This window comes from Opisthocomus hoazin, chromosome 11, assembly GCF_030867145.1.
Source record: "Opisthocomus hoazin isolate bOpiHoa1 chromosome 11, bOpiHoa1.hap1, whole genome shotgun sequence".
Taxonomy (NCBI): Eukaryota; Metazoa; Chordata; class Aves; order Opisthocomiformes; family Opisthocomidae; genus Opisthocomus; species Opisthocomus hoazin.
In genome coordinates this window covers 6,218,747-6,246,377 of record NC_134424.1, presented here as the reverse complement: position 1 = coordinate 6,246,377, position 27,631 = coordinate 6,218,747, and the positions used below count along the sequence as shown (strand labels likewise).

At 42.4% G+C, this 27,631-nt stretch overlaps 2 protein-coding genes across 7 annotated transcripts; one reads left to right on the top strand and one right to left on the bottom strand.

The window, feature by feature from the left end:
- Positions 1-481: 481 nt before the first annotated feature.
- UBA3 (ubiquitin like modifier activating enzyme 3) lies at positions 482-16,171 on the bottom strand. 6 transcript variants are annotated; one of them, XM_075432464.1, is made up of 18 exons: positions 16,084-16,147; positions 15,906-15,947; positions 12,883-13,003; positions 11,828-11,908; positions 8,748-8,830; positions 8,115-8,195; positions 7,428-7,471; positions 7,072-7,136; positions 6,137-6,292; positions 5,913-6,015; positions 5,310-5,420; positions 3,780-3,833; positions 3,289-3,325; positions 3,128-3,209; positions 2,090-2,190; positions 1,902-1,965; positions 1,741-1,795; positions 482-1,281 (listed from the first exon to the last, which is right to left on the bottom strand). In XM_075432464.1, exons 1-18 carry the CDS (start codon positions 16,101-16,103, stop codon positions 1,193-1,195), a joined length of 1,389 nt encoding a protein of 462 aa, XP_075288579.1. In that variant the 5' UTR covers positions 16,104-16,147; the 3' UTR covers positions 482-1,192. The 6 variants fall into 6 exon arrangements, with proteins under 6 accessions (XP_075288579.1, XP_075288585.1, XP_075288582.1 ...); XM_075432470.1 differs by having other exon boundaries at positions 5,310-5,423; positions 16,084-16,146; XM_075432467.1 differs by having other exon boundaries at positions 5,310-5,423; positions 16,073-16,114.
- Positions 16,172-16,750: 579 nt separating this feature from the next.
- Positions 16,751-26,847, top strand: ARL6IP5 (ARF like GTPase 6 interacting protein 5). Its single transcript, XM_075432471.1, has 3 exons — positions 16,751-17,013; positions 24,581-24,798; positions 25,104-26,847. The coding sequence occupies exons 1-3, from the start codon at positions 16,838-16,840 to the stop codon at positions 25,274-25,276; spliced, it is 567 nt and encodes a 188-aa protein (XP_075288586.1). The 5' UTR covers positions 16,751-16,837; the 3' UTR covers positions 25,277-26,847.
- Positions 26,848-27,631: the final 784 nt, after the last annotated feature.

Sequence of the window (27,631 nt, the reverse complement as noted above, 5' to 3'; positions counted from 1 at the left end):
GCCGCCCTCCCGCCCCTGGAGACGTCACGAGAGGCGGGGCAAGGCCGCCCGCCGCGGGGCCGTCATGGCGGCGGGGAGAGCCCGCCAGCGCTCCGCCTCGGCGGCGGCCAGGGCCGACCCCGGCTGTCCCCCCGCTGCTGTGACAACCCCTCACGGTTAAATTCCCGCTTCTTAACGCAAACAGCGCACAGAGCACACGAACGCCAAGTTTACAAGAGCACCAAGCTCTGGTAAACCTCGGCGCCTCCACTCGCCGCTTGAAATCCCAAGGCTTAAAAATGGCGGGGAAGTGCCCCCTGTTAGTTCAGACACAGCTCCTCGTGAGAGCCCACACGCGTCCGGCCAAACCAGCGAGCTCGCGGGGAAGCGCCTGGCAGCGCTTACAGACAGCTCGCGGACTGACGCGGCCTAACCATGCCCCCCTTTTTTTAATCAAGGTTACAAACACTCCTGAACGTCCACTGATAAGCCACAAACGAAGGAGTCTTTATGGTTTTTTTTATTAATAAATACCTCAACAGCACCAATGATACCAGAACATAATGCTGCAACGCGGCGCCGGGCAGCTGCCGAGGAGACGTACCCCCGCTGTCACGACAGCTGAGCGTTGTGTCCCTGCTGTCACGACAGCTGAGCCTTCTGTCCTCTCGTGTTGGCGTATAAACGAAGCAACCTCTTCCATACCTAACACCTTCCACAAAACTGATCAAATTAAAACCAAACAAGAGGAAAAAGTTCATCTAGTGCCGTGTTTCGGTTTTACGGCGGCTCATCAGGCGTACAGGAGTGCCACAGTTTACAGCCAGATCGCCGCGGTTCCTTTCAAAGGGTCTCCTCTTTGCACAAAAGTGTGCACGCGCATGCTGAAAACATGACTTTTGGCCACCTTAAAGTTTCCATGTGTCTGAAAGTATATTGGCATTACCATTTTGACAACAAAAACTGGGAAAAAAGTGTATTCCTATACACCAGAGTTCTGTACATTAATAAGCATTTATACAAATATAATCCACCAAATATTGGCTTCTACGTACAATTCTGAAATATGGTGATTTGTTTGCATTACCTAACCTTCAACAATGCTAGTACTAACGTGAACATTTCAGGTTGCTTTAACACCCACAGAGTACGTTTGTTTTACAAGGTGGGTACAGATTTCTCTCGCTGTATGCGCAGTTTACTTATGAATAAATTAAGTGGTAAAGTGAAGCTTGAACAACATAGTCTGTGGTGTAGTAACATCAGCAACTGCAAGTTCCTGGCCATCCACCAGCCCCAATTCTGAAACAGAAAGAAAAGTTTAAGTAAAGCAAACTCATGTGGTTTGTCTTTTTCAAATTAGAAAAAAAAGAAAAAAGAATGCCATTCCCACAAACCATAAATACAATGACACAAAGCTGCAGACAGCTCACTATCTAGACTAATACTCCTCTAACCCAGCAGGAAACTAACAGACCTTGTCAAGCACTATAGAAACCACTAGTGAAGTATGTCTAATTTACATCAGTTTGCTTGCTTTGTTGCAATGTTTTTCTCCGCATCTGCCCACACTTCACCTTCGAGCAATTCAGAGCCCATCCCTGAGCATCCTGAGGAAGGTGTATCGCACGTAAAAGGATAATGAAGCACATTCTACTGCACAGTGCAAAATAAAGCTAAACATGCCAGACGGAGGAATGAAACTGACTGACTTTCTGGTTAGAGCAGCATCTTGAAAATCTACATATAACTGCACTGTACCTTTTAGTGTCTTGGACAGATTTGGCCTTGTTCGTTCTTCAATTGAAGCTACTGTCTGCACAAAAAAAAGGAAAAAAAAAAAAAGCCAAAACATTTTCTTTCAAATTCAGGAAAATAAATTTAAATCAATTATTTAAGATAATTACATATGTTCAGATTACCTGTAAATAAAGTGTTTTATTTCCCCCATACATAGTTGCTGTGATCGCAGGAGATTTCATTTGCCTGTATATAAAATATTAAAAAAAAAAAACCCAGACAATCAGGTAAAAATACATTTTAAAATTACCTTTCTGAAACACTAAACTACCAAAAATCGTCAAATAAGTCAGAATAGTTGCACACTTACAATGAAGCGTTATTTGTCAAGTAATCCAAGATCTCCTGCAATTTAGCTGACGGGGAAATCTCTATGTTTTGGGGAAGCTGGCTGCAGGCTGGACAGTTCTCCTACAACAAAGTAGCACAAGCATGCACGTGACATTAAATATGATTTTTAAAATGCTGCTAATCAGGTCTCCAAATTACTGGTGTGTTTGTGGGCTGTTTTAAAGTTTTAGCTCTAGAAATATTAATACTGCTGCAAATATTAATGACAAAACACAATTCCTCATGAGGTCTATCACTCTTTGACAGGCTCCCAACAGCAGCTGAGTACTTATGAACTACAAATTTCATCTGACATAAAATTTAATACTACAAACTTTCAAATGGATTGTTATCATAACCTCTTTTTGAGAAGATTTGCTTACGAGTCTTCTTAGGATTGCACATCTTACTTTGTAAACCACACTTCCTGTATTACAGGGGAAATCTTCTGGATTCACTTTCAAAAAAGTCAAGTACTGTTTTCCTCTGCAGGCAGCATAATAGGAACAGCTGAGATATCGATGGTGCACCAGCAGACACCATAGAAACAGCTGTCTGAAGAACCTCCCTAGATCAGAAGCTACTTTTCCAAATATTAAGAAACTTTGGCTAAACAGGCAAAAATTAAACACGCCATTACATATACTATGCAATAGTTTTTGGTAAACTGATGGGTAGAAGAAAGGGTTTCATTACCAGGACAACAAATAAAGCATCTGTTCATCTGGAGGTAAACAGTCCTGCCACTCTACATGGACAGACCACCACTGTCATTGCCGTTAGACCCCAAAACCACAGAAGCTTAAAAAAAAAATAAAAATCCTATATGCTAAAAAAAATACTCTGGAGAAGTAGAAGGCTAGTAACGTTGTAGTTTCTGCTTTTAAAACTTCAGCTATATTATTATTCAGTGCTAGGGGCCAAGAGATTCAATAGTGGGTTTCAGAAATACAGACAAACTGCGTAAATTCAATAAAAAATTAATGAAACAACCCTGCAAGCCTTTAATGGCACTAACCTTCCTTTCTGCTTCAAATGTGTACGTGTATAATCCATCCGCATCATTAAACACCAAGTAGTTGTTAAGAGGAATGTATGCACTATAATGACAAATATGTTAGTGTTAATACCTGTCATTAGGTTGGAAATCATGTATGTTATTAATAAGAAATGAAATACCTTGTGGCTATTTTGAAAACTTCAGTGGCGCAAACAGCTGAAATGAGAAAAACAACAATTTCTTCACTTTCTAGCTCTACCTCAGAACACGCAGACATCAGTGCATAGTTGTACCGAAGAAGTGAGAAAAAAAAAGTCAAATATAACAATTTGTAAAGAGAAAAATAAACACCTGAAGGTAGCTGGTAGTTCTACACGTTAGCACCATAGATTTGGCACTAATCTGAGACTATGTTAAACTTATATGCTGTGTTTTCCAATTATTTTTTTTCCCAGTCTCAAATGCTTTTGCTCAATCCCAGTCATACACGAGCTTAAAATTTACACAGTCACATGCAGTTTCTCTACAGAAAACAAAAATGAGAATGTAAGAATAAATCGGACCCATTTAAAAGTTACTATTATAATCCCTGAGTCCTCAGTTCCAAACTGTTGCCTTACAAAACTCTAAAGTCCATAAAGCAGCAGTGAAATCAGTTCTTTTAGCATACCTGCAATGACTGCATTTGTAGAAGCTACTGCTGGAATAATCCGTTTAACCACCCCTGTAAAAACAAAACATACAATTTTAACTTGTCCAAGAAACTACACTGAGAGATGACTTCTAGGCAGAATATTTATGGAAGGGTGTACCCAAAGGTACTTTGGACTTTCCAGGAACTTCTGTAACAATAAGGTATAATGGCATGCTGCTCAAGTACTTCGGCATTTTTTCATTTTAGGAATGGATCAAGCATGTTGAGAAAAAGAAGGTATCGCACAAAGAAAACGAGTGAACAAATTCTAAAAACAAGTATACTGTATTTAGCCCTGAAAATTCATGTAAAACTCAGTTCTATTCCTGTTTAACTGGAAAAATGCATAAAGGAAAGATATTTGGATTTGGTATTCCTTCTGCCAGAACAGGTTTGCCAAACTGTATGGGCATCTTCACCCAACTCTTCTCACCGAGCCCGTCCAGTCAAACAGCAAGCACAGTACATACACTGACAGAAAGCAAGGTTTCCTACGCATACAAGTTTGTACATCGGGAACAAGAAAGTCCGCTCTTTTTTCAGGCCTGCCAAAAAGACAGCGAATTCCTAAGTAGTCTGAAGTTCCTCTGCCTTCTCATTATTGACTTGTAACCCTTCATACCTGAGAAAACCTGCACAAACTTTTTATCTTTGCCTTCTTTCTGTTATGTACTTTACAATGAAGCCATCTTCAGCTGCTGAAAACCGTGCAGGCACTTGCATGTGCACAATTATATCTCATAACTGGAATTCACATTTATCTGTATCAAAAAAATACTACTAGAGAAGCCAATATAAACTGCTGCAAAGACAACAACTATCTGCAATACCCTAGGTGGAATCCGAGGAAGCTACACAAGGAGTCAGTTTGCCCTTTTTTGATGGAAAGGCACAGACTGAGGTTCAAGCGTGGCATTTCAAGCCCAGCATTTCACATTCTCAGTACAACAAGTCAACAGATAGAAGTTACCACAAATTCTGGAGATTCTGTATGAGATTCTCCACTTCTTTTCTATTTGGTTAACCTTTAAAATGCTGATTACCGAGTGGCGGCATTCCGCGCCTGCGTGTGAACAGAGGCATACACAGCAGTAAAGAACAGATGCTATAGTCTTCAACAGACTCAACTGGCATAAAGTGTTGCTGTTGCTAAAAGAGGCAATCACGTTCCTTTGTTCCTACTCTTCGACCCAGCAGAAGTGGTCACAGTGTAATGTAAACTGTGGAGCTGCTCCAGGTCAAAAATAAAATGGCAAAGAAGAATGTTCAGTTTTGTCTCAGACAAGTTCCTCTGATTCATCATGAATGCCTGAACATCTGATTCATCATAAAATGTATTTGCGCTGGCACAGGAAACAAGCTGCTTGTTTCTGTTTCAATATGTTAAGGGAGAAAATAACTATTTCTTTCTCAGCAGAGCCACCAGTTTAGTCATAACAAGTACAAAGAATGCTAATCCAGCCTAACTGCAAATGCCACAAACTTAGTGAAATGCCATACCCTTACCTTGGGTGAGTCTGTATGTAACACCTTTAATATTAAATTGTGATGCTCTTTCTAAAGACTTCTGGTAAATCCACTGTATATGCTCAGGGTCATCTCCATCCAATGCAACACCTTCTACAGCAAAGTCAAAAATTTACAGATAAGTTACAGTTACAAGAGTTCCTCAGAAATATAGCGGTCTTTTCATCTAAAAAAAATCCCTTTCTTTTAATGTGGGTTAAAACAAATACCCCATTAAGCTATTAACACTTGACACTTCAAATAATCAAAATATCGTTTCTACAAACATTGTAAGTTCCAACACATTCTATATACAAACTATCTTCACAGATTTATAGAGCTGTTAGAGGTTACGTTTTGAGTCAGGAAAGACATTGTGCAGTACAAGAGAGAGAAACACATGAACAAATATGGAACTGCAGAGTGACTCCGAGAAGAGAAAATTCATCACCAGGTAAGAGGAGGCTTAGACTCAATACAATAAGCCTCATAAGGCTAAAAGGGAGGATTGTTTTATTGGAAGTAGCTGTGTATACCTCACTCCAAACAAATTAGTTAAAAGGAGAAATGTAAGTTTAGCACCAGCACCAATACTTTAATTACCTCCAAAAGGTTGCTCCTTTGGCCACTGCAATATCCTGACATACTCAATACAATGCTCTGGTAGTCTGGGCATAGACGCAATAGTACACATGGGAAAATTAATCTGGTGTGGGCAAGGGAAGAAAACCAGAAGAAGGCATGTAATAAGTTATGTACAGTACTAGGAAAAGAAACAAGAAAACCAGAGGAATATTTAAAAAGGAAGTATGACCAGTTGCAATTACCTGTGGTGGATAAAGCTCAAGCGTGCATTCAACACATGCTGTCATACCAGGAATAATCACACGAACATTTCCTTTAAAACCTTCTGTCCCTCCATCTATTAAAGGTATGATGGAACTTGGATCCAGTACACCATCTTCATAATGTAAAAATGACATCTAATGAATAAAGGTGGGGGGTTTTGTTGGTTTTGGTTTGGTTTGGTTGTTTTTAAACAAGTTACAGGAAGAAAAAAAAATATCCTCAAAATTTTACTCTTAATGGTACACCATAAGATTGAATGCTTAATATACTTCATCTACCACCTTCACCCTCCACCTCCTCCTTCCCTTACTCCCCCGATAAATGCTATTATTTCCTTATACTATACCAGGACAAATCGTTGGTTGGTTTGAAGGATTTGGGGTTTTGATTCTTGGTTTGTTGTTCTGGCTGTTTGGTTTTTGGTTTTTTTTTTAATACTGGTAAATACTCAAGATCATTATTTTATAAACAAATTCACAATGATAAAACTACCTAGTTCAATGACCAGCATTCTGCTACTTTGTAGCAGCTGGGCTCCAAAAGACAACATTTACAAGTTGCAGCATGAAAAAAACCGTTCGCAATGGGAGCATCCAGAGAGGCTGTGGAACTTCCCTTCTCACCATTTTCAATAGCTGACTACACAAGGCCACAAACAACGTAATCTAACTTTGAAATTACCCCTGCAGGGCACTGGAAAAATGTTGGCTAACACTCCTCAAGAAAAAGGCAGGTAATAGAGCATGCAATTTATCCTGTTCACAAAGAAAAAAGAAAACAGAAATAGATACAGAAAGCTGTGAGTTTCAACAGCCCTCATTTCATTTTAATGACACATTCTACACAAACCTGTTCAATTTTAGTTATCTATACTCAAGCAATAACCAGGCTTTAGAAAGATTATAGACTTTACCAGCATGCCATTTATCCATCTTCTTGCAATTATAGAGTCCAGCCCACAAACAATAATATGAAACTCTAGGGGGAAAAAAAGGTTATTTAAAATCTATATTAATGCATACTTCTTAAGACAAGCAAAGTATTCTGTCCATAATCGTCCAGAAGAACTGACTGTAGTTTAATTATCTCCCCTAGATTACCTGTATAACAGATGCATTTAAGTTTTGTCTATTTTGTTACTTCCAGTATAACATAGAAGACTAAAACAATTAGCACTCTTAACTACCAGGAAAAGCAACGAGCAGCAAAAACTGCAATGTTCCCCTACATCACTAGTGGGTGTCTGGCAGGCAAACAGATACCACTTACGTCGATAGAAGCTTTCATCCATGTCTTGAATCTTTTTAAAATATCTGAATGTAAGCCCAGTAAAGGAATATACTTATGTGGTAGTTGAGTTTACTGTTTTCTATTTGCTAACCTAAAGTCAAAACATTATCTAATTTATTCCTATAATTTTATATGACACTTTTTAAAAATACTAAGTGATCAAAAGATTCAAAATTCCCACAGCTGAAGCTGCAGCATCAGACAAAGCAAGTAAGGGATGCAATGTAATAGTCACACACAGGCGAAAGCCCAGCAGGCAAACTATTTAGGAAGCTCAAAACATGTTCTCACGAAGTCCTGTATCAGTAAGTGCTGCTCTATGCTTATAAACGAATGTCTTCTACCAGTACGTACTCAAAACACTCTGGTGAATCAACCTGTAATTCTAATATCTCAGTGAAAATTAGAATATTGCATTTGAATAAAAAGACTCAGTGGAAACACATAAAATAGTTTCTTAAAGCTTAGCCTTCTTTCCCCATGCATATTTCCTGTATGCTAATGTCACTGAGAATGAGAATTCTCAATCACCAGATGAATGAATCTGTTCTTTATTGTATGAAAAACAGAGGATAGCAGCAAAATAGTTTAGATAGTCTTACTACCTACAGAGTTTTCTAGGTTTTTAGAAGCCTTTGGGACTACTACTTCTCTACAAAAGGATACGCTACGACAGCACAGTTGGGAATGCGGCTGTTTAGGAATTCTGCTGCAACTTCTGCTTTTGGCCGCCCAACATCCTTTGGTCTGGGGAAAAAAACCAAGCAATTTCAAATGCATTATTTGAGTAGATCCAATCTTTCCAGACTCTATGCACTTCAATACTGAATTAAGTGACTGTTACTGTAGGACAATTTACTGATATGGATAATACTAAGGAATCCCCATAAAGCATCAGATATGAGAGCCCCAGAGTTATCTAAACATGTCCACGTAACTACAGTCATCAGCACCAAAAAACATCCAACAAATTGTCATTTTGCTTGGAAGGAAAGGGTACCAGAAAAACTGGTATCTCAATCTGTGTGCATTATTCTTTGGTGTCACCTTTTCCATTAGTCATTAGCTGTATTTGAATGATAAGGAATGCATGTTAATTTTCTTCACGCTGAAACGATGACAGCAGAGATCCCAAAACAAGAAGGAATCACATGCAACATTTAATTATGAGTACTACTGTGATACGAAAGTTCAGTAATCTTTAATGACATCTTGTTCAATCAAAATAATGATCATATTCACACATTTTGCTTGGGTACACTTAAAAAAAAAAAGTCAGATTATGAAAATATCACTTACCGAAACAGAAACTGTCGATTAAGATTAGAAACATCAATAGTATCCATGTCAATAACATGGATCTGTCTGAAGCCGGACAGGGCCTGGGAAAAGAAAGAGTCAACCTCATTTAACAGGAAATGAAATGCTTACAGTGCTCCAGAATTCATTCCACAAGCCAAAAAAGCAGCTTTTGGAGGAACAAACATATTTGTTCTCCATTCCCTGAGCAAAGAGTTATATGGTTGTTTTTTGTTACAAAAATGTTCTTTGTTGGGTTGCTAATGCTGATATTTAGACAGCTAGAATTAGTAACGTTTCAGTGGTCAAAGACAATCTGCTACTGAACGCAACACTGCTTTAACCTGCCTAATCATAACACAGGGAAGCCAATGGTAGGCTGATCTATAATGGGAATTTGCAGTATGCCCTCACAATTGGAGTAAATCAAAAGCGTTCATTGGGGAAAAAATGCAGAAGTTGAAGAAATACCAAAAGCACTTCTGTGCTTGGCAGGAATAGAAAAACAAAGTTTAACTCCTCTAAAATTTTTGAAATTTTTGAATATTCATCATTTTCACAGTTGCCGTAAATAAGCCTGGCATATCCACCCTCAAATCATAGTTCAAAATAATCCAGCATTCCTCACCGCATTCAATGCTGGAAGAGAATGCAAACACAAAAAGTCACCTCGCTATCTAAGAACACACCAAACCTCTGACAGATGGTCTGCCTGATCTCTGTTTGCCTGCAGCCCATCACTAGATTTGCCAAATAATTTTAAAGTAAAATTGTCTTAAAACTGTACTGTGGGTCTGATCTAATAAAGTAATAACATCTGTCATGCACAAAGAAACAATGTGAATTGTGGTTAAAAGGAAACAGATGCTGTAAAACACTGGGTTTAGAGAAAGGAAACGTGTTCTGATGTTCTGAAGCGAGTCCAAAAAAATCTGAGTCCTGACCCCTACGTTTTTTTCCTTTAAGACCCAATCTTGTTATATATACATTTCAAACTTATCATTTTACATTTTCTGAATAAATAGTGCCATCCCATGCATAGTAAGTACCGAAAATGCTGTAACGGGAAACTGATTAAACACATGAACAACAGGACTAAAGTCTTTCAGAATAGAAAATAATTTCTGTAAGAAAAGCAGCAAGAATTTCTGTATCGCATACTGGACACCCTTGGTGCTGAACAACCATTTGTTTCATTGATAAATGTTCAGCTTTTATTCAATATTATCTAAGCAGGCTGGGAGGGTCAGGTAAAGAGAAGAGTGAGCCTGGGACATCACGAACATACAGACTGGAATCTTTATTCAATTTATATTCATTGTCCCAAAGACACAAATACATGCAAACAGACTCTAGATTTACTTACAAGCTTATCTTTCTGAAAATAATAAAAATAAATCATGATAACTTAAAACCTTTTTGACAAGATGGGAACTGAGCACACACAGCACACTTACGAAGTCCCTTATCCCATACAAATCCTGCCTGTCAACGAGCTATCAGCAGATTGAATTTGTTATGTCCCCATAAACCAATGAAACAGTAGCTCTGGGCAGAGGTTAAATTCACCAGAACTAACTTCCAAAAGAAAGAAAACTGCATTGGAGCTGTCACAGTAAAATCCTGCTTAAGCATGAACAAGAGTATACACAAGTGCTGCAACTGTAAAACCCCTAAATTAATGTATCTGGAATGCCGGGCTTTAAATGAGGCTACCGATTTATCAAGCATCTCAAGCCTGGAGGCAATCTGTGGAAATACTGAAATAGCAGTACATAAATTCTATAGTAAAGTATACTAATGCATAAGTGTTGGTATAAAATAAGGAAAAAAATTATTTCATAAGAACTTGTTGTATCAATCCACACATTTTCCATGGCATCCATAAGGACAGAAATTCTTATTATTGAATAGAAGCATGGAAAAGCACAGTATTAGTCTAAGCTACCAAACCCAAACAGGATGGTAACAGTGATACACTATGATAAATATGAGTGTCTGTGAGGATAAAAACCATGTTAGTAGGATAATTAAATTCATACACATGTATTGTGTAAATGTCTGACAGCAGATGATCCAGTAACTGCCTTTTAAACACTTAAAAATTGCTTTTCAGAACACGTAGTGAGAGAATCCATTATGAACTAACACCATATCAAGAAAACTACAGAATACCTTCTGGTGATCTGTACCCCAGGGAAGTACTGTCACGTTCCTTCCCCGTTCTGGCACTGTTACCTCTTCCTCCTCAGCCATTTCCACACAGGACAGCGCATGCTGCTCTGGCTCAATAAAGCTGCCATTACGTAGGCTGAATGCAGCCACACAGACACAACTCCGAGGGAGCGTTCAGGCTCTGCAGACAACCTCTGCTCTACCGATCTTGGGGAACTGGAAAACCTGAGAGCCACTACTCAGGAAGGCCAAACAGATGCCACAGACATCAGGGCCACTGCAGGCACAGTAATTCTGGCTCTACTAATTTCACTATGGAAGGACATAAAAAATTTCAGCAATTCTAACCTCACTATGAATTAATCCAAAGATGTAAAATAAACTGAAATTAAATTCAGCTTTGACTGTTAAGACTAAGCTTTGTACTGGCTACTTACAGCAGCTTAAAGTATCACTTCTCATCTGAAAAGATACATTTTAGCCATCGTATTCCAAACAACACTTCCTTGTATCATTGTGAGCATGACTTGTTCTTAGTTTACTTAATTTCCCTAGATCTCGTAATTAGGGAAAAAAATTACCAACATTAGACCATATCTAAAGGCTGCAAGTCTTTTGTCTACACTTCACAAGCAGCACCATGTTCTCCCTCATAACAAGCTTTGAGACAGCTAAATAAATAACGTGCAACACATTTGCCTACCACCTTTCAAGCTTATTAACGAAGTGCATTCTTCAAGATTGTCTGCATTGTCACATATTTTATACATTTTAATTAGACTTAGAAATTTAGTAGCTATATACAATTAAAAAATGCCAAATTAGCAAAGCAGAAAAGACAATTTCCTCATGGAAAAAAAAAAAAGAAGATTCTAAGAAGCAAAGGGTGAAAACTGAGTAATTACCAGGTTTTTCAGGAGTTCGCATCCTAATCCTCCTGCTCCAATAACTAGTACTTTACACGTGCTTAACAAAAACTCAAGAGCCTGCGGAAAACGTAAAATAAAAAATTAATACACCAAACAGGAATAACTGTAATTTGTCCTTTGCTTCATCACCCTTACAAATGTGTTACCGTAAATTTTCAGTGCCTAATATGTTTCAGGATACAACAACTTAGATCAATAAAACAGTTTGTGCTTGCAGGAGTAATTACATATCGGACTTTAATCGACTGTTGAGTTCATGCAGTTCCTACATCCCAACTTACAGAAAAGCAAGACCTTTGTTGATATCAGTACTCTTTGTATATTATTTTTCACCATGAAGAAAAGCAAAGTCCAACTTTATTATTATTATTTGGTTTAAGCAGATAATGTTTTCTTTCTCCAAACATTTTACTGACATATAATACAAAATAAATCAAAACAGACAGTCAATATTGCTGGCCAAAAAGAACTGAATTTTTCAACTATATAACTGTTTTCTGTGAACTGTCCCACTGGACCTCAGCCTCAAACTAGTAAATAACGGAACAGTACATTAAAAAGTACATTAAAAAGTAAAGTAAAATACATTCAACTGTAAGCTCTGGAACAAAATGTACCAAAAAGGGAAAGCAGAAGAAATAATGAGTCTAAAGTTTGCTTTTCCCTACTAAACATCTTGTACTTCTTTAAGTACAAGAAATTCCTTACCATATCTAATTACTTTAAAATGGAGAGAGAAATGCTGCTATTTTTCATGCGGAACTCAAAGACAAGAGCATAATTCATATCTTGTTATATATTTATATACATGATGACAGCAAGCTCGTAGTTGACAGTGTACAATCTAGAAATACAAGCTTATAAAAAGAATACAATACGTTCTTCCAGAATCGTAATGTTCAACTGATTAAAATATAAGCTTCTCGTGTAGCTTTAGCATTCGTACACTGCTGGTGGTCAATTAATGAAACTGTTTACATTAGTTTGCAACACATGCTACAGATTTTTTATTTAAAGTAAGTGTTTCTCACTTGAGTGCCTGGCTCGAAATCAGGATGTGTGAATGGTCCAGATCGCTCGAGGAACTTCCTTACATGGTTCCAGCGACCTTCCCAGTCTCCAGTGTCCCCACACCCACCATCAACAGCCATTCTGCACAGAACACAGTAAATTCAGCTGCAAGATCATAGAGAAAAAGCCACATCTCCAAAATATTTTTTCTTTATATATCTTAAAAATACCCCAATTACTGACCATTCATACAAATGCATTTGCATATTCTTTATGCATGTAAGTTATGTGCACGAGTATTTGCATGAGTGGGTTTTATCTGTGGAACTAGAAAGCAGTAATATAAATATGTATAGAGGGGGGGAAAAAACTCATGCATTTCAATAAATCCCACTGATTTAGCTGCTACTAGTAAAAGTTGACCTGAAGTGAAAAAAGGGTCTAAAGTATTTTTGCTTTTATTTCCCTCATATTTCAAGAGGACACAGAAAAAGAGGTTGTCCCTTCAGATTTTGAGGGTGATGGTTTTTTCACCGGAGTCAAGTCTTGTATCCTTTTTTCGACAGGCTTTTCAATTTCATAAATCATATTTAGAATTATCAGTATGTAATCACAATTCTGAGGCACTGAATAACAGTAACCTGCACCAACACTGTCTCCACTGAATCTTTATGGTAGTTTATTTAAACAAGTGTTAAAAAAATGGGAATCTTGAATGCTTTTCACCCTCATTTAGTACTATGTAATTTAGAACACACCCATTTTTCAGTCGTCTCCTGAGCCAGCGGTAGCAATCTGGCTCGAAAAAAGGAATGTTTGCAGTTATCTTCCTTTAAAATTTTGAGACAGAATTTTACAGCAAATACTCCAGTACCCTTTTTCCCCTTCTGCAAGTCACTTCTAGTACTACATAATTATAAACACAAACTCTTAAGAGACTTACTGGAATGGTTCAGAATCAGCTCACTAAAGTAATTTCCTAAGATCACTGCCTACGCAGAACAAGCCCTTCCTTAACAGAGCGCACTTCCCTTTTTAAATAGGAGCTCCACTCAATATATATGAACGATTATGTTTTACACTCATACAAAACTAAGCTTCTCATAAAAGAGCTTTGCCAATCCTGAGTACGAAAGGTTGTGTTATCATTGATAAGGGAGTGCAATTTACTTCCTCCCATGAAGTAATATGAAGAACACTTGTATCAATAACTGTTGTTGGGTAATGTTTAGAATTCATTATTGCTTCCTGGTGACTCACCTCAAAATAAAAGGAAAATGTAGTCAAGACATCTAGACAGCAAATACCTTTATCCTCACAAAACTCGGAAGATGGACAACACAGTATGTCCTTAGTAATTGTAACTTATAGGCAATAATTTTGCAAAGGATTTTCAGTAGCAGGGAAAAAAATTTACTAAAGTGCAGGAATAAATACATCATAGTTTGCCTATATTTTGATTGCATACTGAACTCATTTCTGGTTAACTGTTGACTTCAGGTAAGTTAATTTACTGTATTAGCAGTTAAATAAGATCTAAAAAAATTAATTGAATTCATAAGGGTCTTCTGATCTCTGGCCTGCAGTTTTGTACCTCCTCCAGTTTTCACAATAATGTGAAAATACACATATCTCACATAAGGTGAAATACTGTGAACCAATACAACACTCCCACTGCTGAAACCTGGGCTCATCTGTTGTACACCAGTTTTCAGGATGTGCATTAAGCACGGACTTGAGCAAACAAAGTGGGTCAATATACATCACAATAATTGCTTCTATGGGTTATATTCTAATTTTTAACTTTTCTGGAAACAAGTGCAGAAGCTATGCTTGGTGATGTTAAGAACAACTTTTTTTATCCTTTTATGTGGTCCATATAAACAGCCATTAAGCAGTGGTACTGCTTTTCTGCTTAGATGTGTATTCTCCTTTATAAGTGATAAAATGGTAAGGTGTAGTTTCACTTTTGCGATTATACTACAGTTTGGTTTTTCTAGGTTTGGACATTGTGGAGATCTGAAAAACATCAATAACTCAACCTGAGATTCGATGTTTAACTTCAAAGTCAGCTTTTTTAAGTGTTTATTTTTGTGTTGTTACAGCACTACCAGACATCTGTATTACCAGCTTTTAACAAAATCCTTATTTATGTCATCAAATTATTCCAATTTTACATCTTGTTTAAAATATCAGAGCACCACAGTCCTTCAGTTGCTTTAGGCCCAGACTTCTCCCTACCACCGTCACACCTCCAGAGCTCCATGCTTTCGAGGGACTTGGCATGCACCCCCCCAATCCAACACGCCCCCATAGATTTTTGTGACCCTCACCCCAACACACACGGGCACCGCCTGCGAGCCCACCACTCAGGCAGGCAGCTCTGCTCCGTGACACTTGGGAAGAGGGCCACAAGCAGACGGAAGGGAATAGTTAGCGGATGGAAGCAGATGAGGTTAAAGATTTCGGAGCATCAGCTTTCAAGGCCGTTAAGACAGATGCGTAGAATTCAGGGTTTTAACAAGCAGAGGCAACTGTTCTGGAGTTTGAATTTTTTAATTTTCAGCCAAAATTCAGTCACCTGCTTCTAGCCTAGAGGCCCTCCCCAGGCCCCTGACCGGCCGCGCAGCTCTCGCCACTACTGCCACAAAGCTCTCCAGCACGCCAGCCTTTGCTCATGCCAAGCTCCAAGCCCGCAACTCCCATCCCCAGCCCGGGTGAGCCCCGTGGTCCTCTCCCCAGGAGACTCCTCATCCCCAGTCCTCGCTGCTCAAGCGCCCTTTCGCCTTTCCCCCTCCTCGCTCACCCCCGACCCACCTAACGCCTCTCCTCCGGCTCCCTCCTCCCGCCTCGGCCCTGGCCTGCGGGCCCCGGGCCGCTCAGCCGCGGGCCCCCACAGCCCTGCGCTAACCCGCAGCCTCCTCCCAGCCCACCCTCCTCTCGCGGGGCTGCGGCTCGCCCTGACCTACCAGCCGCCCCTCAGCAAGCGCTGCCTGCCCCTGCCCCGGGCCGGGAGCCCGCTCGCCCGCAGCCCCGCACTAACCCATCCGCCAGCAGCTCCTCTAGCCTCCTTCTTTTCTTCTCCCTAAAAGAGAGAGAATAAAAGAAGGGTCAGTATCGCGCTACAGAGACCGGGGAGGAGGGAGAGGGGACCCCGGGGCCCACCCGTCCCCGGGAAGCGGGGGAAGGGGCGGCCGAGCACACACATACAGGGCACTTACGGTTCCTCACCATCCGCCATATTTCCCTCTGCTTCCCACAACGCCGCGCGCCGCCTCGGTGGGCGGGGCTTTGCCAGAGCGCCGCCACGCTCGCGGGCCTATAGAGTCGGGAACAGGGGGGGGGGGGGCATAGAGTCGGGGCGGGAAGGGGGATAGAGCGCCCGCTGGGTCAGCCAAGCTCCATGGCAACAAGGCGGGGATTCCCCCTCTTCCCCTCAATCCCCACGGCAACAAGCCGGGAGTCCCGTTATTCCCCCTCCGGGCTGAGTGTCCCGACCGTTTCCATCCACCGGTACCCCGGGGCCCGGCCGCGCCCCGCGGGCTGAGCGCCCCCGCGCCGGCCTCTACGCGCGGGAGCCCGCGCTCCCCAAAGCCAACGCGCGGAGCGGCGCCCGGGCGGGCCTCACCCGGGGCCGCCCTTCAGGGCTCTCAGCCCTTCACGGGCCGAGCCGCCAGAACCGGGCGCTGCGGCCGCGCTCGGCGTAGCGCTGCCCTCCATCTCGGGCAGGGCCGCTCGGCCCGCCATGGCGGCGCCGGGCCCGCAGCGTCAGAGCGCCGAGGGCGCGGCCGCTCTCACGCGGCCCGCGGGGCTCCGCACCGCCCTCCGGGCCCCGCACACGCCTCCCACCGCCCCGCGTCCCTCGCTCGCTCCGCGGGGTCCGGAGCGGCAGGCTGGGCCGGGAGCCGCCCCGGGGCGGTGCCGCGGCGCTCTTAGGCCTGCGCGGCCGGCGGGGCGGGGGCGGCGGCGGCAGCCATGGAGGTGCAGGTGGCTCCGCTGAGGGCCTGGGACGATTTCTTCCCCGGTTCGGATCGCTTCGCCCGGCCCGACTTCAAGGACATCTCGAAATGGAACAACCGGGTGGTCAGCAACCTGCTCTACTACCAGACCAACTACCTGATGGTGGCCGCCGCCGTCGTCTCCATCGTGGGGTCAGTGCGCGGGCCTCGCTCTCCCGGGGCTGGGGTGGCGGGGGGGGCAGGCAGGGACGCTGCCTTTCCCTTCCTCTGCCGCTCCTTAAACCTCCGATTTACCCAGAATGAAGGCCTGGTTACAGCCTCCCTTGCTCGGGGGGGGGGGGCTTGTTAGGTTGGGAGTGGAGTTTAGGATTTATTTATTTACTCGTGGGGGTCTCGCAGATCTCAGGGTTCCCTCTTGTTCTCCTGCTGCATAGGCCGCTCCTCAGGCCCCTGGCCCAGGGGAGAGAGCAGCGAGGGGTTTGTGCGCTGGATCCCACCACGCTCGGAAGAGCTGAGCTGCATCCTGTGCGGTCATCTGCGCTTCCTCGCACAGTCTGTCTGGTGCTGCTGCTTGAGCCGAGAGAGGCAACCCTCTGAGATAAAAAAACAAAAAGAAAAAAGATTAATTCTGCTCTCTGTTACAGTTCTAAGCTTATGTCCGAGGGACAGAGCAAGCCGTTCTTATTTCTGAGCTAGCTCATACTGCAGAACCTTTAATATAAAATAAATAAGGTCCCTGTTCGTTTCGTTTTGGTGGGCAGCATTGAGGCCTTTGAGGCAGCACCGTCTGCTGGTGTGATGTTCTGTCAGGCCCACCTTTCCTGAAGAGAACTGGGAAGCAACCTTATAATCATCTTTTGAGTCAAAGCTGCTGTGACTCTTCTTCCAGTATTGCTCTAGGGCCTTTGGTCAGAAAGCTCTTAAGCAAGACCTGCAGCAGAGGCCGATGATTAAGCTTTTAATATGGAAACTGGAATATTCTACTCTTCACAACAAACAATGTGCAAATGCTTGAATTGGAGAATTGCCCAGCGGCTAGGCCAGAGTGGTTTTGGCTGAAGTGCGTCTTATCTTGTATGTTGCAGAGTCTTAAAATTCTTCCCCTAGATCGATTTTTGTTGTTGATGTTGTTAGGCAGTCTGAATCCTGTTAGGGCTTCTGAAGTTAGGGACCCAGCAGCTAAGTGGGTGAAGGTTCTCTGGGTTGCAGAGAGTTTTGGCCTGCATTCTGTGAAAGGAGGGGCTGAGAACCCAGCTTTTTCTTCTTGGTGCGTGTGATGGTTAAAGGTTTGGCATAGTGGCATAGGCTTTCTTCTTAATTTTCGTGGCAGTATGTTGCGGTCAGCTCACTTTACCAGTCTAGTAGTGTATTGAACTTCAATGGTCTTCCTGTTGTTACACCGTCTTGGTCTAATCATCTGTCTTCATCTGCCCTTGTTTAGCAGTGTGATGCTGTAGCCAGCTCTAAATGAGTAAGTAAATCACAGTGGCCCTGGAAAACAGGGGGACAGCTCTCTTCCCCAAGAAGGTGGGGGAGGGAAATATAAACAGTTTTGATATTTCTGGTTGGAAAAGTGGGATGACAGCAGCTTTTACTCAGTCTTGTAAATTCCTTTCTCCTTTCAAACTCTGATCTCTCTTCTTCAGATCGAAGGTGATGTATCTCCTGCTTATTTCCCATTACTTTGCTAGGGTGGAGTTTTGGGAGGTGGAGGAGCGAGAGCCACAATCTACAGAGATTAATATCAGAACTGCACTTCCACTATCATAATATTGAGTGGTAACCCTCTGAGCTGAAAACTTATGGATGAGGAGCACCTGGAGCAGGATCTTGATCTCAAATATTTTTTTATTGCATGTCTTAGAGCCTTTGATATATGACAAATCTGATTCTTCTAACACTGAAGAGGGTGGGAGAAGAACTCTAAAGGAAACAGAAAAGCACTTCAGCAGAGAAAAACTATGCATTTGTTTTAATGAAAATACTTTTTTACTTGACTAGGCTTTGGGAGAAAGTTCTCCTGATAAATTTAAATTTATGACTAAGCTGTTGTCTTGCACTTCATTCCGTAATGAGCAGGAATCCCTGAGTGATAAATGATGAATCACGGCTTTTTAGGAACTCCAGGGCTGTATACATGCCTAAGGGCAGGATTATTGAAACCGCTAGTGCAGTGGTCTTTCCGTGGTCAAAACTAAACTTAGCCCATGACCAACTCTACCTGCTCTTAAACCATCTAATTGTATAGACAAACTTGTAATGCCAAGAGCATGTTTTCAGCTATTGTAATACTTGGTAGCTGTGGTGGTGCTGGGCTGATGTGGAAATTGTAGCCTAGAGCTGTTTTGACACTGGAAGTACAATGCTTATTGCCACGGCTTCAGTTTACTGCCTCTCGTACAACAAAGTTGACCTCTCCAGCCTTTTACCATCTCTCTGCAAGGTATGGAATAACCTTACGGTGAGCACAGTGGAATTGTAATGGTCTCTGCTGCATCATTTCCCCGCCTTCCTCCCTCCATTTGCCTTCCCCGATAGCTACTGTTACATGTAAATGATACTGTGTGCTTTGCAATCATGTAAATTTTACTTGCAGCCTACATGACTAAGTAGAAAATAATGAATTGGTGAGCAAGAAACTAAAACTACTGAATTAGTGCCACTCTAGTACTACAGGCTAGTGGTGGCAGCCTTGTCTCTTCCACCCTCCCTGCCCTGCCAGTTCCTTTAGGAACGAATCTGAACTAGTGTGCTGGTGTGGTTTTTTCCCCTACAGCTCTGTTGCAGTAGACTGCTGATTAAAAAATAAGACCTTTACTAAATCAAATTGTGCCCTTTCTCCCAGTTGTATAAGAACTGGACTGCCCATTCTTACCCTGAGCCAGGGCCCTGTCATTGTGAGTGCTGTACAGATATTTATCAAAATTAGTGCCTCCCACAACAGCTTGGAACTCTCCCTCAAACATTCAGTCTGGTTAAGAAGTGGAATTTGTCTGTGCTTTCACCTACTCCAACAAGGCTTCTCTGTCTTACAGTTCAAACTTAACTGCTTAAATTGATGTAGTTTCTTGTAGGCTTTTGTTGCCATGTGCTTGCTAAAAGAAATGGTTTCTAATTCTGACAGTATTAAAAGGAGTACTGGATTTTGAGTGCTGCATCGAAGAGAGTCTTTGTTCTCCTCTGGCATAATGTCTTCCCTGCAGCCTGAGGTTCGATGTCTCTTTCCTTTGCCACTTTTTCTCTAAAACCCCTAGCAATCAATGAATGTAGGGGTGGTTTTTTTTTGTGGTTTTTTTTCTTTTGTTTTCTCTGCCCCAGACCACTACCTTAGCTGACGTGCTTGTAGTGATTCACTTGCCAAAATGAAGACTCCAGAGCAGCAACATGCTTGGTTCCTCTAATGCCTAATGAACAACTGAGTGAGCAAAACACATGGCTTTAAAGCATATGTTGCATAATAATATTAGTACATAACTTCATAAAGGTCTCGCAGTTCTGAGGAATGGAATCTGTCTCCTGTTCTCAAAGCAATGTAAGTGAGCAACAGTAAGTGAAGAAGCATTGCTAAATCTGTGGATGCTGAGGGCTATCACCTGGTGTATATACATGCTGTATATAGTTTTATGTGCTACCTCTAGTTACAGCTGTATAACCTCAGTGAAGTTAGAAGTATGGGGAGAGAAGAGGGAGAACATTATCTTTTAAGTTATTTAAGTTAATACAGATGTGGAAGGAAGCATTTAAGTGCTCTAACCTGCCCACAGCTTGGAACATGGTGGAACAAAAGGTTTTCTAAAAGGGAATTTTCATGCTTATTGGATGTGATGGCCTAACTATGCTGCTCTAAGTAAAAAGATGGTGTTCTCAACAACTGCAACTCTCCTACTCAGTGGCTTTGTTCAGACTTGCCAGGTCACATGCAAAGAAACAGATGTGCAAGCAACTGCTGAATAATCGCCCTAAGGCAGTCAGCTAAAATGGAGGTGATTTAAGGATGGAACTAGCTTGCTTTTGCTTTTTATGTAGCCTGTCCTATTTCTGGGTTCGTGCTGCTGGAGGCTTCTTGTTTTGCATGAAGGATGTGTCTTGCCTAGCTCTTTTTTTCCCTGTGCTATAGCTATTTATTCTCCAGGTAACTGCTCTCCTCTCTTGCTATAAGGCTGTGCACAAGTGTGCAGATATGAAATAACCTGTCGAGAAGAGGTGATGTGGTAATTCACTGAAAGGAGAGCTTTTGGAGCTTTCCTGCACCTGTATGGGAAGTCTAACCTGTCTTGTGATGCATGTAGGGCAGAGTCCCGAAAAATGAATCCAGTAAAAAATACAAAAGGAATCTCATCTTAATCTGCTTTTGCTGGCCAGAGGTAGCTGCTTTGCTAGCAGTATTTTTTCCCACACAGCCACACCCCCAGCTGCTGCATCTCTGCTGTCTTCTGATACTACTTCAACAAAAACAAAGTGTCCCACGGTGCTACTTGGCACAGGACAGTGCCAGTGTCCCTGCAGCCTGAAGCCAGGCAGGATGTTTGTTTTATTTATTGTCTCCCTGTCTTTACTTTGAATTGAAGCAGTTGCTGAAGAAAACCTGGTCTCCGAAGGGCAGCAGGAGTGCAACTGCAAGTTGCCCTGCAACACTGCTGGAACTGAATCTTAGGTGACAGCTTTTCCATGCTGGTTTGTCCCAGCTGTACTGGAGGTCACAGCATCCTACCAAGGTTGTACTTTGTCCATGAAAGAGAGCAGTGCAGAAGATCATCCAGCTAGGGTGCTCTGGGCTGGTAGCACCCCCAAGTACTATTTAGTCCTGCCATACTGACTCCTTTCAGGGTCATGAAAGTTAGTGGGTTTTCTCCTCCAACCCCAGAGGAGTTTTTCTTCCCCCAAGTCATCTGAGCAGTATAAACTCAAGTTATCACACCATTGCCGTGCTAATAGTTCCGTGCATTAGATTTTTAGGTATTTGAGAAGTCTCTTAAACCCCCAGTAAAGGGAATTACATTTAGAAGGTCTTGTAACATACTTAATGGCTGGTCACTTACCTCGTCTCTGCAGCTTTGAAAGACTTCCAGCCTTCTTGCCTGAGCATGAATTTGGCTTATTGTGTTCTGATCTCTGTATAAATAAGGCCAATATCAATGTTGGTGGTTCAACTGTAAGGTGACTTCTAGGGCTGTTAGAGCTCTCTTTTCCCCTGACACTGGTGTTCTAAAATAACGTGTCCATGTTTTTTCCTTTTTAGTCTTTAGCTATTGTGTTATCGAGAGCAGCGTGCCAACAGATCTGAGCGAAACTGGCTAATGGAGGTCTGCCTTCCTGAAAAATGCTGTTGCTGGGGTAGAAGTTTCTATATATGAATTTCTAGGAGAGTCCTAGGTAGTGTTGTGAATTATGCTGTGGGCAAGTCAAGCAATAAAGGGGAGCTTGGCAAATGACACCCTATCCAGTACTGTAATCAACAGTATTGAAGTCTGTGGACACATGGCTGATAGTTTGAATACCAGTTTTTAGTGGCAACTGCCATCCCCATCTGTTTTCATGTGGCTCGGGATGACTTCATTAGATATGTATGTTCACTGTTTCCTTGTATGTGCTGGAATGCCACCCACCTCAGAAAACATGTAATTCAAATAACTTTCCCCAGGAAACTGGGATCTTTTGAATACTTTTCTTCCCCCTCCCACATCCCTTAGAGCCAGTCAGTTATACAGAACCTGTGTAATACCAGAAAGAAGTGTAGAGCAGAGATGTCTTCGGTCTCTTCCTTAGAAATATGGAGGGGTTGCTCTTCACCACCAGTTTTTGAAGTTGCAATGAGAGTAGAGGGAAGGGTAAGGAAGATAAATATTTGAGAATATTTGCCAGACACATGGAGTATGAGAGCTCTGCCTAGCCTTTTGTTGCTTCCAGGATTGTTTTGTCCATAGATTTTTTTTGGGAACAAAAAATTGGTTGCTGTGAGTTGTCTGAGGAAGTCTGGCCTTTTCTGCTCCAAGATAGCTGTGATGTGGAGGTGACTTCTACTTGAAGAATCTTTTATGTCCAGTAGTACATATATAGGCCAGGCAGTAGTGTGGTCCAGACATGAGTTGCCCTCCTTCTCCTGCTGCAAAGGAGCACAAATGAAGCTGCTTTCTTTCCAGAGCAATGCCGTTCACTTTTTCCAGCCTGGAAATTTAAGACTGGCAATTCAGAGCTAAATATAATCTGGCTGGTTACAGGGAGTGACTCAGATGCAACAAGCAAGTCTGCCCTATCACCACTTCCAAAAAGCCCTGTTGGCTTTTCAGCGTGAGTAGCAGAAGCAGGTGGGGAGCAAGTCTGAAATTTCTCTTTCCAGCCAGTCGTCCTGTCTCCTGTTAGCACAGCTGACTTCAAGAATCAAGAGCCAGTCTCTGCTTTGAAATAACTCTTGGGGGTTCTTCCTTCTCTAGGAGAATGCTCTCTGGCACTGCAGGTAGCGTGTTGGCATACTAGTCCAGCAACAGATTTCTTCTGCCTGTGCCGGATATGAAGCACAGACCACAAACCAGAGCATCCTCCTCAGCAGTGGGGTGGAGCGGTGAGTCATCGTGCCTGGTAGCTTTGGAGCAGTAAGACTGACTGCAGAGTCTGCAAGAGGAAGCCTTGACTACATCCGGCTTTATCAGGGCAGCGTATTGCTGCTGTCAAGAGTCGTAGCAGCTCAGAGCCCTCGGCTGCTGTGTAATTAGATTGGTGCACATACAAGCAAGTAAATCAGAATGCACATGAAATCACATAACTTATTACTGTACAAGTGAAATATAATAGAGCCTGGACTTTGTACAAGTAGAGAAACAAGCTAAGCAAAGTCATTGCTGAAAGTTTGACTCTAAACAAGCTCTAAATACTTGGGAAAGTGGTTTGAGCAGGTGATGTTCTTGCCCTGGTCCAAAAAAAGGGACTTGCTGTTTATAGTCCAAAGCTGATCCACTCAATGGCTTGGTTTGCTTGGTAACGCCAATAACAATAATAGAACACAAACCTCAGCAGTGACCCTCTTGCCAGGCCTGGCTCTTCTTCCTGCAAGACCTTTATCCCATGCTCCGGTTCCTTGTGACTCTCAGGCGCTCTTGCTTGGGCCTGGGCTGCCATCTGTCGTGCTGACGGTAGTAAGCTCCTTCTGCAGGTTCATAAAATTACTTTGGGTGTAAGCCAATAAGAAGGTTTATTCAGAAACAAATAATAGTGAAGTAACTTCCTTTACTCAGTGTTCCCCTACTTGTCCCATTTTCCAAACCTAGACAAGATAACATGAAAAGCTAGTTCATCTGAAGGCCTAAGCTGAGCCTGGTTTTCGTTCTGTGTAGGGAAACGATCAATCCCTTGGGCAACTGATTGTTGGCTCTATCTGCTCTTGGGTTTTGCTGACTCTGGGTCTGATACCAAGTGAACGTGTTGATTGCATAGGTAGGAGGGGTCCTGGTGGTACATGCTGCTATTGATGAGGTGCTGCAGAAACTCATCATCCAGAGCTGTGCTCAGGAAGAGAACATAAAGACAAAGCTTATCTAAATTCGCTGCTACGGGTTGCTTGTTCAGTTGCACTTGTTGCTTTATTTAGCTTCTGCTGAAAAAATCAGAGGTTGGTAAAGGTCTTGACAGCAACAACTGACTTCTTAATGCCTTACCTCCCTAGTAACAAGTTACCAGTGAACTGGGTGTTTGCTATCTGGACACAAGTCATGAAGGCTCTGAAACGGGACACCTTTTTTTTTTTTTTTTTTTTTCTTCCCTCCAGATTTCTGAGTCCCCTGAACATGCTTATTGGCGGTACTGTGGTGGTGCTGGTGTTCATGGCGTTTGTGTGGGTATCGCACAACAAGGATATACTCCGCAGGCTGAAGAAGCAGTACCCCACCACATTTGTAGTGGTCATCATGCTGTCTAGCTACTTCTTGATCTCCTATCTGGGAGATGTCATGGTGTTCATGTTTGGGATCACGCTTCCTCTCCTCTGTAAGTATTTTTCCTCTTCTGTGGGGGGGCTAGGGGCATGTGACTTGAGCTTTCTCAGTCTCAGTTGGCTGTTGCCTTTACTATTTAAATGATCCCACAACAGAATTGGGGAGGAGTGGACACAAAACAGCACAAGCCATCTTTAGTGTTATATTAAATGGGTACCTGTGGTTACTTAAGCAGTCATTGAGACTTCATCATCTTCCAGTGATGTCATGGCGCTGGAGCATGTCTTAAGATGAACGATGCAAGAACTATGCATTCCTTTGGCATTAACAATTAATAAGTGCATTTCTGTCGTGCAGTGATGTTTGTCCATGCTTCTCTGAGGCTCCGGAACATAAAGAACAAGCTGGAGAACAAGATGGAAGGAATAGGCTTGAAGAAGACCCCGATGGGCATCATACTGGATGCTCTAGAACAGCAAGAGGATAGTATCAACAAACTGGCTGACTACATATCGAAAGTGAAGGAGTAAGCAGTTGCAACAGGGCGTTTTTACCTGTTGCAGGAGTGTGGTTGCTATTTACTATTGTTTAAGCTTGCTTTCAGTTTGTGTACAAAGCAGGAAATACACGTGGTACAGATTAATAGTTGCAGGATACAGGTATTCCAAGGTCTTCAGGGCTTCTCTAAGAACATAAGAGCAGCAACTTTTTTCTATCATATAGCAAAATGTTCTGGTGTTTACACAAATACGTACTAACTTAAATGTGTTTGCTTGTCTCTTCTTCTGGGGGGGTAGAGGAGGAAGAGATGGAAAGCTCTGGAATGTGGTCTCTCAAACTGTCTTGTAGAAAATTTGTCCATTAAAAGTAAGACCCTTTTCATCTCAGTTCTACAAGGTGGGAGTTTAGCCAGTTTATGCTGTGTAGCACCTTTGAGCTGGCAATGAATCAAAAGTAGGTATGTATGTCTTGCGTCCTCTGAATCCCTCACTCGAGTGGTCTGTATCGAGACCGCGTTGCTAGCTTAACTGGCAAGCGGTAAAACTGTGCAACACTTGTAGGGAGTATGGATGGGTTCCTGTCCTCACCTCGCATCCCTCCTTCAGCAGCTGGGACACAGTCTAAATAGATCTAAGCATGAAGAATATGTATGGCACTGTGCCTCTGTCAGCTCCAGTAAAATGCACCTTTGTTCTCTCCAAAATCTTGATCTGTAGAAGCTGCTCCTCTCTGCAGGAGAGCCAAACTTCCTTGCATACCAGCTAAACTAGGGCCAAGCATGGGAGGAAAAAAAGTTTTCAGATACATTGGATGAGCTAGGTTTCTACCCTGTTGATGTTTTTTACATAATGCTACTTTAGAACTTAGCTTGTGCTGCTTTAGTCTGTATAGGCTGTTTTGTAGATGGAGGTGTATGTGTGTTCTCAAGTGTGGGTCATGTTCTTCTTTGCTATTAATCAGAATGCAAAGATAAAAGTAAAACCTGCATCTCACTGATTCCCTACTTCTGACGCTCTTCAGAGGAATAAACTGGATTTCAGGTTTACAAGTAAAAGCAATAATGTCAAGATACAGTTTTTGAAAACCCATTCCAAATTCATGAAGATATTTGCCTGTAACAACTCCTGAAAGTGATGTGTGGGATTCTTTTATATGTATTTTAACCTAACTGCCAGTTCTGCTGTAATTATCCTGATAACAGGAGCTTACCAACAATAGGGGAAAAAAGTTGTCCAGGTGACACTCCATTTCAAATATTCTTGCATTTCTCTTTTCTAACAAAGTAATTAATTTAACAAAATAAGCAAGAATCCTGAAAGTTGAAGCTTTTATGTAACTTACCATGCTGTTTTCATAGTGGACTGTGTAGAAATCTGAACATGTCATTCCATTTAAGTGTTCAAGTGATCAGTATTTATTGAAAATGTCTGTATATTCCAGCTGCAGAGTCAATGGCCTGTTCCTCACTCGTAGCGCATGGTCTTTGTTTTTTGAAAACAGTTTCCACACTTAAAGAACGTAGTAGCCTATGACTTCATCATTATTGTAGAATTTTAAAAACGGCACAGTTATGAAGAAAAATAAACTCTAATGGTGATTACTGAGTGCATTTATTTCAGTTGGGAAAAGGGGCTGGAAACTTGAGGTTCTCTCGGTTTCCATGGCTGGTGGAACTCCCTAGAGCAGTGGGGGGAGATCCGCTGCCACCCTGCAGCTCGTGCCACAAGCCCACGCTTGTGATGAGCTGCTGGCTTTGAATGCTCTCTATCAGTGTTAATTCTGTGGAGACAGGAGGGACCTCTGAGCTGCGGGGATGTTACGGCCTTGCTCTTGCATCCTCACAAAGGCTTCTCTACGGAGGTGGGGTGCTTAAGCATTTGTTCGTGCTGTTTCAGTCTCTTATGTAACTCTGCTTTACTTAACTGGGATTTTGAATTTCTTTTAATTACCTGAGGGGGATTTCTGCTTCTAAGATTACTGGGACCTGTGCCTTCAGCAGGGCCAGGAAGCCAGCTCCGTTGCGGTCACTGTCTCTGGCTGCCTCCCTCCCGTGATCACTCAAGAGGCTGCTCGGTGGGAGAACGCTGACCAGAGCAGGGCTTCGCAGGTCCTGCTGTCCGCACCCTGGTAAGACGTGTCTGCTGCCGCAGCCCTGCTGCTTTGGCTGCTTCTGGGTATAGCAATAATTTGTGCCTGGCAGCTTGGGTGGGGGTCCTAAAGCACTATAATATGTTTTCTTTTGTACTTGCCTGTCCCAGCTGCTGAAGCCTTGGCTGTGCTAACCTGGCCTCCAAGCCAGCATGGAGAGCAGTGTGCTCTGATAGCTTTCTGGCGGAGCTGCTTTTTGTACTTGTCAGTTGTTGCCATGCTCCATAGGAGGGCTT

Excerpts from the sequence above, each read along its gene's own strand:
- ARL6IP5 (XM_075432471.1), top strand. The coding sequence starts at position 16,838 with ATGGAGGTGCAGGTGGCTCCGCTGAGGGCCTGGGACGATTTCTTCCCC. Across the intron at positions 17,014-24,580 it reads GCCGTCGTCTCCATCGTGGG|ATTTCTGAGTCCCCTGAACA; the intron begins GTCAGTGCGCGG and ends TCTTCCCTCCAG. Across the intron at positions 24,799-25,103 it reads GATCACGCTTCCTCTCCTCT|TGATGTTTGTCCATGCTTCT; the intron begins GTAAGTATTTTT and ends TCTGTCGTGCAG.
- UBA3 (XM_075432470.1), bottom strand. The coding sequence starts at position 16,103 with ATGGCGGATGGTGAGGAACC. Across the intron at positions 8,831-11,827 it reads GCGAACTCCTGAAAAACCTG|GCCCTGTCCGGCTTCAGACA; the intron begins GTAATTACTCAG and ends TTCTTTTCCCAG. Across the intron at positions 3,834-5,309 it reads TACATACAGACTCACCCAAG|GGGTGGTTAAACGGATTATT; the intron begins GTAAGGGTATGG and ends TTGTTTTTACAG.